Genomic DNA, 16588 nt, shown 5'->3' on the forward strand with positions numbered 1-16588 from the left:
ACTGTGGTTTTTACAGCATCTGTTTACATAGGAGGTACCTGTTCTAGTTCAATAAATGTGTCTAAAGCAAGATGCTTCCTGAATTGTGTGGTTACCTTTTTGGACCACTAATTCAGCACTAATGCTTGGCCTGACATTTTGGTGGTGCCTCTCATTGATTATTTTTTTTAATCCTTTCAGTTTTCATTGGGGGCTATTTCAATGCCAAATGTCCTTTTTCTAATAAATAAATAAATCGCCTTCAGGCTGAGACCAAGTTGGGGAAAACATCAGGCTAAAAGCTTCGGAAAGTTACAAATGATGGAAAATGGGATAAAACAGATCCTCAGCAACTGAATCTTGTCCAGCCGTTACAGTTTGAGACCTGCTGAAAAACATATGGTAAGGGCCTTGTGCTTTCAGATGGTTGGAGAAGGTCAGTTGCTCTTTCCAGGCTGTAGTCAATGATCTCTGGCTTTTTGGGGTGGTGGAAATAGCTTGGGCTGGTTAACTTGAAAACTAAAAGATCTTCAAACAGAAGAAGAATTTATTACTTCTGTCGCTCTGATCCTGCAGTGGGATCCATTCACAGTGATCCCTGATGACATCAGTAGGAACCTGCATGAGTCTAGTAGGTCCCAAGGGAGGATCAGGTCCTTCATCTGGAAGCCACTAGAGTAATTTATTTTACCATCTCTCCACGAGAGGCACTGCAGAAATCTTCCAACATGGGCTGATGGCCTAGCTGTCTTTCATGGTGAATAGCTCAGCTGGCTGCAGAAGCCTGTTCTGTACCCTGCTGTCGGTCTGTGCTGTGTGCTGGTTATGGAACATTTGTGCTGAAAAGCGTCTCCAGTTTGCAAATGAGTTTAACTCCAGCCTGTGTAAATTCTACATGCTCTAAACAGTAAGTGACTAAAGAGCGTAGGCTCTTCAGCCTTTTTTGGGCATATATTCAGTTGTGTGGGTGGACGTAGTGTTGATCCAAAGGCAGCTGATTTAGAAGTGTCCCACCCTCTTCATACTTTGTCAGAGAATTGGGTGGCTTTGGCTAGTCCTCTGTGTTTCTTGCAAGAGAAAGCATGAGAAGTTCCCATCAAAGGCATGTGGCAAGTGTCCACACTTCTCTGATATCTTTAGTTTGAGTTCGTACAGTGCCCTATTTCACTAAACTAGCTTAAAGCCCCTTGCAGAATTGTGCTTCTAAACACACACTGGGAGACCCTTCACGGCTATTTCTGCTTATTAATTTGCATGGATATTCTGTTTGAGTTCACAAATCTTTATAGCGACTACCCCCTACATCTTATGTTCCCACCTTTCAACCACTGAGCATAAATGCAATATTCCAGCAATGTGTCATTTAATCTTGTGAGCTTTAAAGTCCCTAGTCAGGAACTGGAAGAGTGAAGGGTCTCCCAGTGTTAGTCTGCTCCCATTACATATGTCATTTTGATTTTAGCTTGTAAAGGATGTATCTAGATGCATACAGACTGTGCAATGAGAAGGCTGGTAATATACTACCACAACCATCTTTTCATTTCCTGGCCTCTGTGTGCTTGATTCATACTGTCAAACGTCCCTTAGTAGGCGTGTGATATGTACTGTAGTGTGAGGCATTTCACTCGGGGGTTTTCCTTTTGGAATAAAGCAAAGGAAAATGGGAGGCCAGGAAAAACTCCACTAGTAGTTTTTGAAGATCACCCATCACGGGAGTGAACGGGGTGGCAGTGCTGCCTTCAGACCCCCGTGGTTGAGCATGAGAGAGTTTTCCCTAAGGCTGGGTTTACTGGGCAGCAGCATGTGTTCACACTGGGTGCTATCTTCACCATAGAAAGCGACATTTAATTTTGAATGAAAGATGCAAAATGCCCCTAATTACAAAGATTCTAAAGAGGCAGAATCAAAGGGGTGGGGGGGGAGTAGGGAGGCTTCCTTTGCACTCACCTTGTTCCCAGACTCCTGATTTTTTTTGTTTTTGTTTAAAGGTAGCTTTTTTCCCTTAAAAGATCTTTACTGTTTTAAATGGATCTTTATTAGCTGCCTCTCTGTGTCAGGACCCCGTTCGGGCCAGGGAGTGGGAATGTGTGTTTCACTGAGCTCTCCCTGATCATTGAAGCTAGGTGAATGATTGCGCTTGGGATTGGGCAGAGAAGATTTGCTTCCATGTCTCCTCCCTTCCAGCCAAGCACCTTAATTGCCAAGCTAAAGGGGAGCTCACTCTGGCACAGTGAATATTTATGTATTTATACAAAATGGAACGGCTTCAACAGGAGTGACTGAGAGTAGCCCACCCTAGAATACCCCTGAGCCCAGTGGTTAGGATGCTCACAGGAAAGCTGAGTTCAAGTCCCCGCTCCAGAGTGGGGATTCAACCCTGGGTTTCCTACAGCCCAGCAGATGCCCTCACCATTGGTTAGAAGGGGGAAAGTACCCTCTCGTGCTCTCTTTTCTGAAGCTGGCCTTGAAAAACTTTTGCCCAGTCAAAACTAATTGGGTCAAATTCACAAGCAGGGCTGACCAGAACTAGTCTTTTCTGACAAACTATAAATGTTTTGCCCAGCCCCACTAGTAATGTCAATTTTTGTTCCTTCTTTAGCAACTTAAGAGATGCCCACTGAGCATGGAGTGAGTTTATTTAGTTGCTGGTAACTTTAAAAAACAAAAAAAACCCTTAATCCTCAAGTCTGTGAAACATGCCAAATTTGAGTCCTCTTGAATCAGCCATTTTTGAGTTAATAGTGAGCGAATTAAAAATCCTACTCCCACCCTCCCGCTTTATATTTGTTTTTGGCTTGCAATTACTCAAACAGCTGGAAGCTTTTTCCCTTAGACATCTAAAAAGCAGATTAATTCTGGACTGAAAGCAAATATGGAAAGTTTTATCCCAGAGGGAGAATTATCCAGAACTACAAGTGAGTGAAAATGGGGTTATAACATAGCTGTGGAGTGCCATGCTCTATTTAAGACAATGTCAAAATTTCAACAAACTGCAATGATACAGGATCATTCCCTAAACTCATTGGCTTCAGCAAACACACCCATGTTCTCTGGCTTAAAAGCTTATTGCTTAATGACTGTTGTGATTGCACTGTTGTGCATTTACTGGAGCTATTTCTCTGGCAGAAATGTAAAACATTAAAACGGACACTTATTTTGATAGAGTTTCTAGTTAACCCAAATACTGTTTAAGCCTCCAAGTATGAGACACCCTTGGGGTAGAATTTCAAAGGCATAAAGGAGTTAAGTTTGTGCCTTTGAAAATCTCTTTCCAAGGTGTTAGGTGCCGTAGCAATATAGCTAGACTTGAAAGATATCAGTTTTGACTAAACTTTCTTGGGAAGGTTTCTCAGGCCCAGGATGGAATTGCTGGTCGAAAAGGACAAAGACACCCATTCCAGAGCAGCCAAGCCATTAGGGCATGATGGGGAGACCCAGGCTTAGGTCTCAGATGGGAAGTCCCTGGCATATCAGAGTGCCTTAACCCCCAGGCTACTGGCTGCTCTCTCACAGGGGGCTGGTTTGTTTTGGGGTTCTTTGCAGAACTGTTTGCAAGGTCTTGGTTTCATTCCACATTATAATGGAATGAAATGCAGAAACCTCAAACACATTTTGCGTAACTGAATTCTTGTTTTCCAGCCAGCCCTCCGCATAAGTAGCCTGCCTCTTGCAGTAAAACAAGTTCTGCCGTGTTTTCTAGAGTTTTGTCCAGTCTAATTTTGAAGTTCTCGGTGAGCTGAGGCTTTCGGTGCTTCCCTGGGTAGATTAGTCTATGGGTCTAGTGGATTTTAACCGTAGCCAGTTGTCTGTGATGCTCATCTGACCTATTCCTTTTCTTACAACGAGAACTTCTAGCACTAGCAGGAGTTCATAGTTAAGGGGGTAGCCAGGGGTCAAAAGGAGGGGGAAAGTACTCTACGTTCCCCTGTGTAGAAGATCTGCGCAAGGCCTAAGCATGGTTTAAGTGGGACCTAATTAGTAGTACATACCCACAGAAGCCCTGCACCAGGTTTGTCTACACTGCAGCAGGAAGTGAGCCTCCCAGTGTAGTAGAAAGACTTTTGTGTTAGCTGGGCTCAAGCAAAGCACTTAAATAGCAGTGGGGATGGTGTGGCTTGAGGTGCAGCTAGGGCTCTCATGCCCACACGACCCCCAGATCTGAGCTCAGGTGTCTAGCGAGAGTCTGAGTCAGAGCGGCAATGTCCCCACTGCTAATTTTAGCCTGCTAGCTCAAGCCCCGCTAACGTGAGTCTGTCCACCCAGTCTGGGAAGCTCGCTCTCAGCTGCAGTGTAGATGTATCCAATGCAGGAGGATTTTGCCTAATACAATAGTCCCTCTACTTCCCTGCATGTTTTATTAGCAATGAAATGTGTAACAGTGTTGACTTTTAAATCATCGCTAGGCTTTTTAGTCAACACTCCCTGGAGATCAATGAGGCATTTCCCACCTTGGTTGTTTCCGGCTGGCTGCACATGACAGCATCATACAAGATTAGGGTTGGAAGAGACCTCAAGAGGTCATTTAATCCAACCCTTGCTCAAGGCAGGATCAACCTCAACTAAATCATCCCATCCAGGGCTTTGTCAAGCAGGGCCTTAAAAACCTTAAAAAATCCTTAAAAAAAAGGATGGAGATTCCACCACCTCCCTAGGTAACCCATTCCCGTGCTTCACCACCCTCCTAGTGAAAAAGTTTTTCCTAATAGCCAACCTAGACCTCCCCCACTGCAACATGAGACCATTGCTCCTTGTTCTGTCATCTGCCACCACTGAGAACAGTCGAGTTCCATCCTCTTTGGAACCCCCCTTCAGGTAGTTGAAGGCTGCTATCAAATCCCCCCCTCACTTTTCTCTTCTGCAGAGTAAATAAGCTCAGTTCCCTCAGCCTCTCCTCATAAGTCATGTGCCCCAGCCCCCTAATCATTTTTGTTGCCCTCCACTGGACTCTCTCCAATTGTCCACATCCCTTCTGTAGTGGGGGGCCCAAAACTGGACGCAGTACTCCAGGTGTGGCCCCACAAATGCTGAATAGAGGAGAATAATCACTTCCCTCAATCTGCTGGCAGCCCAGTATCCCGTTGGCCTTGGCAACAAGGGCACACTGTTGACTCATATCCAGCTTCTCATCCACTGTAATCCCCAGGTCCTCTGCAGAACTGCTGCTTAGCCAGTCAGCCCCTCCATCAGTCGACATTCTATTGAATGGTGAAGATGTTGGATTTGTCTATTAGCTCCCTTTCTGCAGTCGGTTTAGCTGAGGCAGTGCTGTGTGCAGTTTGTCCTTATCTGCACTTACTACAGTCAGCACCGCTACTGGCGAACAGATCACTGATACACACTCTCGGAAATGGTGCTATTTTCAAGTGTAAAAAAAGCTTGTTTGCAACCGGATGAGCGGGGGACTTGGCTTTTTTTAGAACAAAAGCTTAGCTTTGGGAGCATGACATGCAATGGAAAAGTTACCCTGTTGCTGGCTCAGTGTGACCTGGCCCACATCCACTTCTGTAGGTGGAGCAGTGCAAGCTTCCAACCAGAGTGCAGCTGTCCCAAACTTGACCATCCTGCCCCACATCCCACTCGAGATTCCCACTCGTGAACAGAATGCTTTTGTGACCTGATCAAGGCCCAGATCCTCCAAGGGTAGGAGGTGCCTAACTCCTATTGATTTCAATACCTTTGAAGATCAGGGCCCAATTGTCTATAGCAGTGTTTCCCAAACGTGGGACACTGCTTATGTAGGGAAAGCGCCTGGCGGGCCGGGCCGGTTTGTTTACCTGCTGCGTCCGCAGTCCGGCCAATCGCGGCTCCCACTGGCCGCAGTTCGCTGCTCCAGGCCAATGGGAGCTGCTGGAAGCGGTGGCCAGTACGTCCCTCGGCCCGCGCCACTTCCCGCAGCCCCCATTGGCCTGGAGTGGCAAACCACGGCCAGTGGGAGCCGTGACCGGCCGAACCTGCGGACGCGGCAGGTAAACAAACTGGCCCGGCCCACCAGGGGCTTTCCCTGCGGCATCCCAAGTTTGGGAAACACTGGTCTAGAAAAAGGCTCTGCTCAATTCACTTCCAGTGGGGACCTAGAGGTGGATTTAAACCTCTGGTTCCTAACCTCTTCCTGCAAGCACCTGCCATGATGGATTGACAGGTAGGCAGCCCCTATTCCGACACCTTTCACCATGTCCCGCTCCATCCATGTTCTCTTCTCCTGTGCATTTTTAATTTCTGCCTCTGTTTTCCCTCCGTTTGTTGTCTTGTGGTGACTGCTAACTGAAGGGCCCACTGCATGGATTGAGGCCTTCGAGAGGCCGAGCCACTATGCTCTGTAGCTGAGCTGAGCTCTATGAGAGCAAAAAGAAGCCTGGGCAGCAGCCAAAAGGGCTCTCTGAGGTTATGTTGGCCATGGAAATGTTTTACTGTCTTGTGATGTTCAGAAACTTTGTTTCTGAGACAGAAAATCCTTCTGAAACAGACTGATGCCTGCCCCAGGGGTAAGTCTGAAAGAAAGGATTAAATGGTACAGTTTGCTATCAGCTGCCTCAAGCTCAGTCTGCTTCACCTCCATTGTGTCCCCTTCTTTCACTTCAGCCCCCTCTCTTTAGTGATCTCACTCATCACCATTCCCTCGAGGACACAGTGCATAGCAGATTCCGATTGGCTGCTGACATTTTATGGCAAAAATGAAAGGGTTAGTTTTGTGGGGTGTGAAATGTTTTGAGGGCAAATTCTGAGAATTTTCTCTCTTTCTTTTTAAAAGGGAATGGAGGGAAAATCAAGAACTTGATCTTTCAGAGGTCACATTGTAAATGTGCTTCCTGTTTTTAGTGATCTCCTCCTGTACAGAGGAAAACTAGAGGACGGTGTCAGTGGGAAACACTACTACTAATAAAACCCCCCAATAATAATAACAAAACCTTCATTAAAAGCTGTGACCTGCCCATCTTTCTGCTATAAGTATCTTCTCCCAGCACAGCAGTAATGGCTTTTGTGTTTAACCAGACGTGCAAACACCGTTTGCCCCACTGCTTAGGTATAAGACACCCCAGGCACTGTGTCCCCAGCTGTTACTTCTAAAATATATATTTTCCAGACACTTCCAAAAGTTCAACGAGTCAGTTCTGAAAGAAGGGTAGTCAAATGCATGAAACAAAGTTTCCTTTTGTGAAGCAAGGTCCGAATTGTTGTACTGATCGAATGCAGCAGCCGTCTCTTCTTTTCCTGCAGGAAGCCCCTGGAGCCTATTGCTGCATTATTATGTCAGACCGTAGGAGGGCAGCATTGGTCCAGGTTTCTGGAGAGTAACAGCACAAACGGGCTGATAGGCTGACAGATATGCCACAGGCCTAACATCCTGTGATTCAAATGAGAGGAGAGGCTGGGTTTGGTCAGTGTCAGGACCGGGGAAGGCTGAAGAGAAGAGCAGTGAGTGTTGGAAGTCTGGAGGGAGCAGCAGGGTTTCTGCATCACCCAGGAAAACACAGCAATGCTGGAAATATTGTGACGCAGACCAGTATTGCTACTTGCCCAACTAGATTTTGCTAACATGACTCTTACCTTGAATATGTGACGTGTGCTCATTTGCCAGTGTCTGAAGAGTTTTAAAGAATTGGTTTGAACGCTGGTCACCAAAGAACTATAATAATTAGGTTCCTAGAGCAGTTAAAACCTACTCTTTCTTTAACTCATCATTTAAAAAATACAGTAGTAAAGAATTTATAATGCACTATTACATTATTTAAGTATTTATAATATGCTCATCACAGGGTTTTCCACAGGCTAAGCGAAGAGAGCCAAATTACCAGCAAATAATGTGTACCAAATAAGTTCTTTGTCAATCATATAGCAGATACACTTTCTCTGTGGCTGTCACACAAACTCCACTTAGCCCAAAAGAATGACATCTCTCTGCTTTATCCATGTACATAAGATATACACAAAGCCTCATTATCATTCAGGATAATGATGACCTGCAGCTTGACAACTAGACATAGGATCTAAATTGTGTGTTTGGTTCTAACAAGTGATCAATTTTCTACTTGTGTATATATATGCTGATGTTGTTTGGGAGACTGAATGTCATATTTGGAATGCTCTATATGAGTAGCAATAAGTTGAAGGAGCAAGCACATGTACTTCTTGCAAAGCTTGGAGGGTTATCTAAGTTTTCTTTGCAACTATTTCACCCCCACAGCTCCCAGTGGCTGCGGTTCACCCACCACTGCTTTATGGTGTCTCCAATATCCTAGTGCTATTTCCCAGAGCATTAGCGTGTCCAGTATCCCATAATCTCCCTGTACACAGAAGTGGCTATTTTTACATTTAAACAGAACCTTTCAGCCTCAGGGATACCAAAGCACTCCATGAACTACAAATATACTTCACTACTGAAATGCAGCTGCCTCTGCAGTAGCGTAGTGCATTGCATCATGACAAAAGAGAGCCAAATTTATTGTAGCCAAGTGTGCTTTGGGGCCCATACTGTTCACAAAGAACAGCTAGGAGGACACTTGTTTTACCTGAGAGGCCTCTGCACAGTGAACGTCATGATATCTGTCTTGAAGGATGGAAGGCCATGGTCAGCCCAGTTGGGATTTGAAGTTTAGTTTCACTGACAGCTAAAAGATTTAGCATTTTGTCTAGTAGTGTGTGACTAATATTCTCACACATCAGCCTCTTCTCCTAGTTATGTGAGTGACATGGAATAAACAATGTGAATTTTGAATCTGAATCCTTCCTGTTCTGTTAGATGCCATTCCTGTCTATCCCGGGCCACTCGACATGTCCTCGCTGTTGTGAATTCCAGGGCTTCAGTTCCATTGGGGGCTTTGGTGATGTCATAAACCGTGAGAGTACAGCTCACCTCTGTGGAGCCCGGCAGTGGAATTACTGCCTTCTAATTCAAAAAAGGTGCTTGCTTTGTTTTCTTGTGTATACAGCGATCCCCCCACAATAAAATCTAGCCAAGAATGCCCTGTCTCAGTGATTCTGACCCTTCCCAGATTACTGTACCCCTTTCAGGAGTCTGATTTGTCTCACATACCCCAAGTTTCACCTCACTTAAAAACTACTTGCTTACAAAACCAGACATCAAAATACAAAAGTGTCACAGCTCACTGTTACTGAAACATTGCTGACGTTCTCATTTTGTTTGTACTGATTTCGCTAGTGCTTTTTATGCAGCCTGTTGTAAAACTAGGCAAATATCTAGATGAGTTGATGTACCCCCTGGAAGACCTTTGTGTACCCTCAGGGGTACACATCCCTGGTTGAGAACCACTGCCCTATCTGACATAAGAAAGGGTAGGATAAACGTAAATCAAACTCTACTTGTTTTAATCCCTGTATTCCTGTTCTCCTGCTGTCTTATAAACTTCATCCTCTCTACATCCGTTGTAAAGTCAAAACGATTTGACATTTTTATGAGGGTTTTTTTCCTCTATGAGAAGAAGCCAGTTGACAACATGTCAGCCCCGGCCCTGTCTTTCATTGCCTTTTAACTGTGTTAACTGCCTTTTCCTGTCAGAAGAATCTTGTGACTCAAGAGCCTGATGGCTTTCCCTTGAATCAGGAGATTTTTTAATGCCAGTTTGGAGCCTGGTTAGAGTGCTCCTATTCCAGCCACTACACATAGACAAGACTTGCCACACCTCACTTATTTTGAAGGGAGTTGTCCCTCCCTTTGAGTTAATTTTAAGCCAGTGTTCTAAAGTTTCTCTCAAAGTATTTTGCCATGTGTTTTAGGGTCTGATGATGCAGTTTTTACACAGGCAAAAAGCAATATCCAATCCCACCCCACCCCCACAAACCACCATCCTGACTTCAATGGGATTATTTGAAGAACCACTGAATAAATGCTCAGAAATTTCATTTATTCTGCCTGGCACAGTTCGGAGCGAGGCCTTTCTAACTCTCTGCTAGACTTTTTATAATATCAAAGAAATCGAGGTTTCTGTTCCCCTTTTCAGGCCAAAAGTGGTAAGAATGTATCCTGACCTCTTGTAAGTGATAATCCTTCACTAGAAATAATGTCAAATACTGCAAAAATGTAATAAAAAGGAATTAACTTTTTTTTAACCATTTTGAAAGGAGTGATACCACAGCAGATTAAAGGATTTTATCGGCATAAGCAGTGTTATTTCACTAGAGATGGCCGTCAGTACATGCTGGGTCACAGTCCATGTGTGTCAAGAGAAGAGGCTCCAGACAGAAGCTCTTCTTAGGAACTGATATTGTAATAAGCAATGCTTTCACCCTATCCAGAAGGGAGTAATTTTTTCACTTGAACAAACAGCTTTCTCTTGATCTGTCTGGGATGGAAAGGTTTCTCTTCTGCAAGCAAAGGGGTCTTGCACAGCATTTTGGGAGTAAAAAATAAAAAAAGGAAAAGTTCAACCTTTTTCTCAGGGGAAACCACCAACCCACCCCTTGCTTCAAACTTGTAAGGCTGCTGGGGAATCGTCTGCTTGCTTTATATGGGTCTGATCCAGTGCCCATTGAAGTCAATGGAGGGATTCCTACTGACTTCAATGGGTGCTGGATCAGGCCCTAAATAAACCCTCCTTTCTCTGCTTCCTGTACCAGACTTGTAACCCATTGTCTTTCACTGGCCTGCACGCTAACCTAGGAGGCCCCCAGGCTGGCTTTCCTCTCCGGATGTTTCTCATTTTCCCTCAACTACTTTCCCTTTCTTTTGATACCAGCCTGGAGTTCTCTCCTTCCTCTTATTCTTTCTTCTCTCTCTTTCTCCCGTATTTTGCCCCTGGACTTGTAAACCCAGTTGCAATAAATTAATTGTGTTGCTTCCATGTATAGGGGTAGCCCAAGAGAGAATAATTTCTTCTCTCCTTCCTTTTGCTCACTTGCGTCCTTATGTTTCCACATTGGATTCCTACCTACCCATGAATTCAAGTTTGCTTCAAAATCTCTTGTCATGACTGTAACATCCTGGTATCCTCTAGTATTTTGTTCGCTTGTGTATTACCTACAGCCAGTTGTGACAGACAGGGTAGTTTTCTGCAATAACCTGGTCAAACCTTATTGAATTAAGTTTAACTTTATATATCATTGCAGGCCAGGGATTGTATGTAATTCCATGGGGGAGGAGGACCTCAGCCCTCCAGGAACTAAAAACAGTGGAGGGTGTTTAGGCAGATTCATTCAGTAACACCTCCAGAGAGAAAGCACCACCTGGAGAGGCTCACATACATTGATTCATACAGGATTCTCTAGAGAACCAACAGACAAAAAAAGGACTTTTGGATAAGCAGCCTTCTTTTTGACCCAGCAAATGGATAGGACCTTTTGTCCAAAGGGAGGAACCCAGTGCTTAGGGAAGGGTTGGAAAGAGTGAGCCCCTCCAGAGCTCTTGTGAAGATTGGGGGGAGGGATGGAGGTGAAGAGGGTGTGATCTCTGGGAAGCTTATTAGCATTGTGTACATTCTTTTATTGTTTTAATATGTTTCTCTGCAATGCTTTCACCTTACAAGTAAATGTTCTTGCTTATAAATGGCTGTGTGGACCCTTGCTAGAACACAGGATTTGGGATCCATGTGCGGTACCGCATTATAGCGGGGACAGCGTTAAAATGAATTGCAATGACAGTAATTAAATTTGGGATCCATGGCCGTGACCGTGTTATATGCGAATCCAAGCTATATATACGTGCTTTCTAGCAAGGGTCCAGCGTATTCTGTTTATAGTTTCTGAGAAGGTGAAGCAGGACTGCTTAGGCTGTCTGACTGGCTAGGGAATTCACAGTGTAGGCAAGGAACTGTGCAGTCTGGAAAAAACCTGGTGAGGAAGGAGAGAGATGTGGTCCTCTTCTCAAGAGAAATGATGGCTGCGGAGCCAGAAGTCTGAGTGTGTGTGCCTTTAGTGGACTAGAGAAGTGGGATACAGGTGCAGTTGCCCTGAATTGTGGCACCAGTATCTCCACTTTCATCTCAAGCAGAAGACTAGTATTCTTACTCAGGTAGTGAGAGAATTGACTGGTGATATACCCAACTTCTAAAAAGAATTGTACCACAACAATACACAATTCTTAAACATCTAACTCCTATACATTCAGATAATCAGCAACTAACCTATCTATTGACTCCCAGTAATGTTATAGTGACAAAGAATACAAGTACTGTTAAAGCACATCATGTCCTTTGTCTAAGACATGCCTTCACACTATTGTTTGGTATTTGTATCCTTTTTATAACAGTCCAGTTCTTTTGATAATAGGCTGTCATATGTCAGATTTTCTTTCCTCTCTCTCCTTTCTCCTTAAGCTATGCCAATTTTTTCTTCTATGGCATTCAGGAGGAAATATTTACTAGTGTCCCCTCAGATTAACAATTTTTTATCTTAATAAGGACTAGGAAAAGGGCTAGATGGAGGTAATTTTTTAAAACAAATACAATCATTTTTTATGTTTTATTCCTGCTTCTGATTGGCTTCCCTTTCACAAGGTTCTTGTGTCTTTGGATTGTGAACTCTTTGGCGCAGGCACTAATCTCACTACGTGTTTGGAAAGCACCTAGCAAATTGTGGCTGGCACCATAACATACATTTAAAAAACTGGTCATGGAAAAGCCTGGCATTTTAAAGATGCAAAATTGTACTGGAAATGGCAGAAACCACCCAGCAATAAGGACAGGATCCATGGGCTGCACCAGATATAGTATGTTGCAGTAAAAGGAAATGCTGTATTAATGCCATTGTCTTTACAACTACAGGGAATCTTGGGGCCACAGCAATCTAATCCAGGCTAAAAAACTTTTATGAGTTAAATGGAGTCAGAGTATAGGAAAGTGGTGCAGGCACAGAAAAGTCTGGCTCAGGCTACATCTATACTAGGGAATTTTACCAAACAATTTATATGGGTTCATCTGTATCAGTGATAGCACCTATTGTAGATCCAATAAAGGAATGGCCCAAGGGGTCCAGTAGGTTTAAACAGTATGGTGGAAAAAATGAAGGAAGCTTGTCTACACTAGGTCAGTTTTTCCCAGACAGTAAGTCCTGACTCACCAGTGGGTTGCTGGAAGTTTCTAGAGGGGTTGCCACATCCAGGGGCAGATCACTGGACCCTAACCTAGGGTAACATATACTTCTCCCACGTTTGGGCCAAGCCTGAGTGGCGCTGCAACCCAATGGCTGCAATAGGAAGCTGGGCCCAGCCCCACGGGACAGAAGCTGCCACTGCAGGAGGTGTGTGTGGGGCAAGCTTGCTCTGCAATCCTACCTGCACTGGGGCTTCCCCTCTGAATTGAGCTGGGATTAGGGTTGCAGCACCTGCATGGAGGTGCATGCATGTAATGGTGGGTTGCAAAAAAAGACAAAATGTAGTTGATGGATCACCTTAGTAAAACGCACTAGGCATCCCCACTGGTGCTAAAGCCAGTGGAGCTGAACCAGTGGCAGTATCCCAGTGTACTATATTAAGGAAAACTCCAGTTCAGCTCTAGCCTTGTGAGTGCTAGTGCATCGTTTTACTGTTGATCTGTTTGGGCCTTTGCAAATCTACAGAGTGTGATAATCAATGTCTGTTGCTACCTATGGACTAGTTTATCCAATTAAAATCAAAAGGCGTTGGAGGTTCTAGGGAACCAGTTTGGAGTTAGAATTGCAGTCCCTAAATGCAAAGCATGGGAGGAATGCTGAATCCAAGGGCTTTTCTGATTTGTAAGATCCTAAGACTCCACAAAACTTGCATTGCCTCAGGACACAGACAATCTGATGAGCTAGTCTCCCTTGGCACAACACCATCCGGGGGCCTGGGACCAGTACACCCACCCTAGTTTTATGACCCCTTCTCTCTCATTCCAACTCCTCCCTCATGCCCAGACTGGAATTTTTCTTTCTCCCTTTCTCATCCCCCAGACCAGATTCACTCTTTCCCCATCCCCCTCCTCTCTTTCCTTCTGCCGCATCACCTTTCCCCATTCTGCCCCTATGCTCTTCCCCCTTCCTGTATCCCCTGTTCCATCTCACCCTCCAGTCCCTCTTTTCCTGGCACCCCTTCAGAACCCCTTCCCTCCTCGCCCCGTCCCCTCCCCCATCACCCCCTTTCCGGTCTCCCTGCCTCCCTTCTTCCCCTCCCCACAGGCCCTTCCCCATCGCCCCCTCCCCATCTCCCCTTCTTGGTCTCCCCTCCCCTAGGCCCTTCCCCATCTCCCCTTCTTGGTCTCCCTTCCCCTCCCTGTCACCCCCTCTGCCCCCTCCCCAGGCCCTTCCCCCTCCCTGTCACCCCTCTGCCCCCTCCCCAGGCCCCTTCCCCATCTCCCCTTCTGCCCCGTCCCTGCCGCCCCTCTGCCGTTCCCCCACCCCCGCCCGCCGCAGCCCGCCCGCGAGCCAATGGGGACGGGGGGACGGCAAGCGAGCGGGGCCAAAGGCTGCGGCCCGGGCCGGGGCGCGCTGTGCGTGCGGCGGGCTGGACAGGGGCCGCGCGCCTCCTCCCCGCGCCCCTCCCCCCGCGCCATGGCGAGCTGAGCCGGGGGACGCGCCGCGGCGGCTGCACCAGCACCACGGGCAGGGCCGGGCCGGGCCACGCTAGCGGCGGCCGAGCCGAGCCGAGCGCGTCTCCGCCGGGGGAGGGTCCCATGGCTGCCGCGCTCAGGCGGGGGCTGCGCTTCCCCGCCCCGGGGGGGCCCGGGCTGGCCGGCTAGAGGCAGCGAGCGGGGCACAGCGGAGTCCGGGCTCCCCGGGAGCAGGGGGCGCCGGGACGGCGGGAGGCGGGCCGGGCTTGGCTGGCAGTTGGGGTGCAGGGAGTTTGGGGGAGTGGGGGCGCGGATGGAGGCGGGGGCACACGGGGCGGGGCAGGGGTGCAGGGAGTTTGGGGGAGTGGGGGCGCGCGGCGGGGGCAGGGAGTTTGGGCGGCGCGGCTGGAGGCGGGGGGCAGGGACTTGGGGCGGGGGGTGCAGGGACCTGCCGCCGGGGTGCGGGGCTGAGGCCGGGGAGGCTCGAGGGGCAGGAGCGGGGCAGTGGCCCCCCGGGCAGAAGCCGGGGCGTAGGCGCAGCGGGCGAGGCAGCCAGGGGACCGTCACCCGGGGCGCGGTGTATTTTGGGGGGCCAGCGTGTGTCGGGCAGCGAGTGGGGAATGGCTGGCAGAAGCCGCCGCTCCTGGCTCAGCGTGTTGCTAGGACTCGTCCTGGGCTTCATCCTGGCGTCAAGACTCATCCTGCCCCGCGCCTCGGAGCTGAAGAAAGCGGGACACCGGCGGAAGGCGAGCCCGGAGGGCTGCCGGCTGCAGCAGGGCGGGGGGCTGCTGCGCAGGGACTCCCGGGGGACGCTGCTCTGGCCCCAGGACCCCGCAGAGCGCCAGGACGACATCCCGCCGGCCAGCAACTTCCTCTTCGTGGGGGTCATGACAGCCCAGAAATACCTGCAGAGCCGGGCGGTGGCTGCCTACAGGTGAGGGCTGCACCCCTGCCTTGTGCTCCTCCAGCGTTGTATGAGCAGGGTCTCCCGCCCTGCACCCCCTTCCCTGTCCTCCATCACAGGGTCTCCCGCCCTGCACCCCTTCTCTGGCCTCCCCCTCTAGCAGTGCCTGGGGCAAGGTCCTCCCTTGTGCACCCCCTACTCTGTCCTCCTCCATCACAGGGTCTCCCCCCTGTGAATCCCTTCTCTGGCCTCCCCCTCTAGCAGTGCCTGGGGCAAGGTCCTCCCTCGTGCACCCCTACTCTGTCCTCCTCCATCACAGGGTCTCCCCCCTGTGTATCCCTTCTCTGCCCTTCCCCTCTAGCAGTGCATGGGGCAGGATCCTCCCGTGAACCCCTTTTCCATTGTGCACCCCCTCTTTGTCTTCCCCCACCCCCAGCAGTGTGTGGAGTAGGGTCTTTCCTTCCGCCTCCTGGGGCCCTTCTGGTCTGTGTTCTCATATCCTCCCACACGTGCTTGGGGCACGCTGTCCTTGTCCTGGCTGGCCCTATTCTTATGCTGCTCTGGGCATAGGGCAGCCGCCCCCTTCACCATGACTTCTTTGGCATATATATGGCGAAGATAGTCACTGGAGTAGGGGTGGGTACAGGGGGAAGGAAATATGTATGGGGATTTGCTTTATGCCCCCTTTTCTTTGCATGTTAGCCTACATCTGTTAAGTGGATAAAGTCCCTATAGGGGGTGTGCAGAGAGGAGAATGTCTGTGTGGGGGAATATGCTTTATATGCCTCTTCCTTATCTGGGTTCCTTTGTATGTGCAGCTTCCCATCTGTTAAATGGATAAAATCACTAGCCTTGCAGGGGAAGGGGGCGATCTTGCTTTATTCTTCCCCTCTGAACATCTCTAACCTACTGCACAGATTCAGGGGGTCTTGCTGCTAACCAGCTGCTTTGTATTCTGACAGATGGGATCTATAAGTATCTAGAGTCTCTTCTGCAATCTCGACTTGCTGTGTATTTGAAGGCATTTTTTGTAATGGCATTACATGCCTGTGGGTGATGCTGTGCCTATTATCAACGGGGTTTGTAAAAAGAGCCTCCATACAGATCAATCTGGAGGAAATCTTGAAATATACATCCTGAGCTGCTGCTGGGTTTCTCACTAAGTAGGAAGAGATCTACCCTGTACAGATACTAGTGTCTGACTTACACATTGTTCTGCCTTGATACCTATTAAGCCTCAAAATACCAG

General features: G+C 47.8%; 1 protein-coding gene across 1 annotated transcript in view; it reads left to right on the forward strand.

Annotated features, from left to right (window-relative positions):
- Nucleotides 1–14960: 14960 nt before the first annotated feature.
- Nucleotides 14961–16588, forward strand: part of CHSY1 (chondroitin sulfate synthase 1) — a 95500-nt gene continuing 93872 nt past the window's right edge. Inside the window, exon 1 of the mRNA XM_039493178.1 lies at nt 14961–15369. Within this exon, the coding sequence (XP_039349112.1) occupies nt 15056–15369 (314 nt within the window). The 5' untranslated portion in view covers nt 14961–15055. The remainder of the gene's footprint in view (nt 15370–16588) is intronic.

Source organism: Mauremys reevesii, linkage group 10, assembly GCF_016161935.1.
Source record: "Mauremys reevesii isolate NIE-2019 linkage group 10, ASM1616193v1, whole genome shotgun sequence".
NCBI classification, from domain to species: domain Eukaryota; kingdom Metazoa; phylum Chordata; order Testudines; family Geoemydidae; genus Mauremys; species Mauremys reevesii.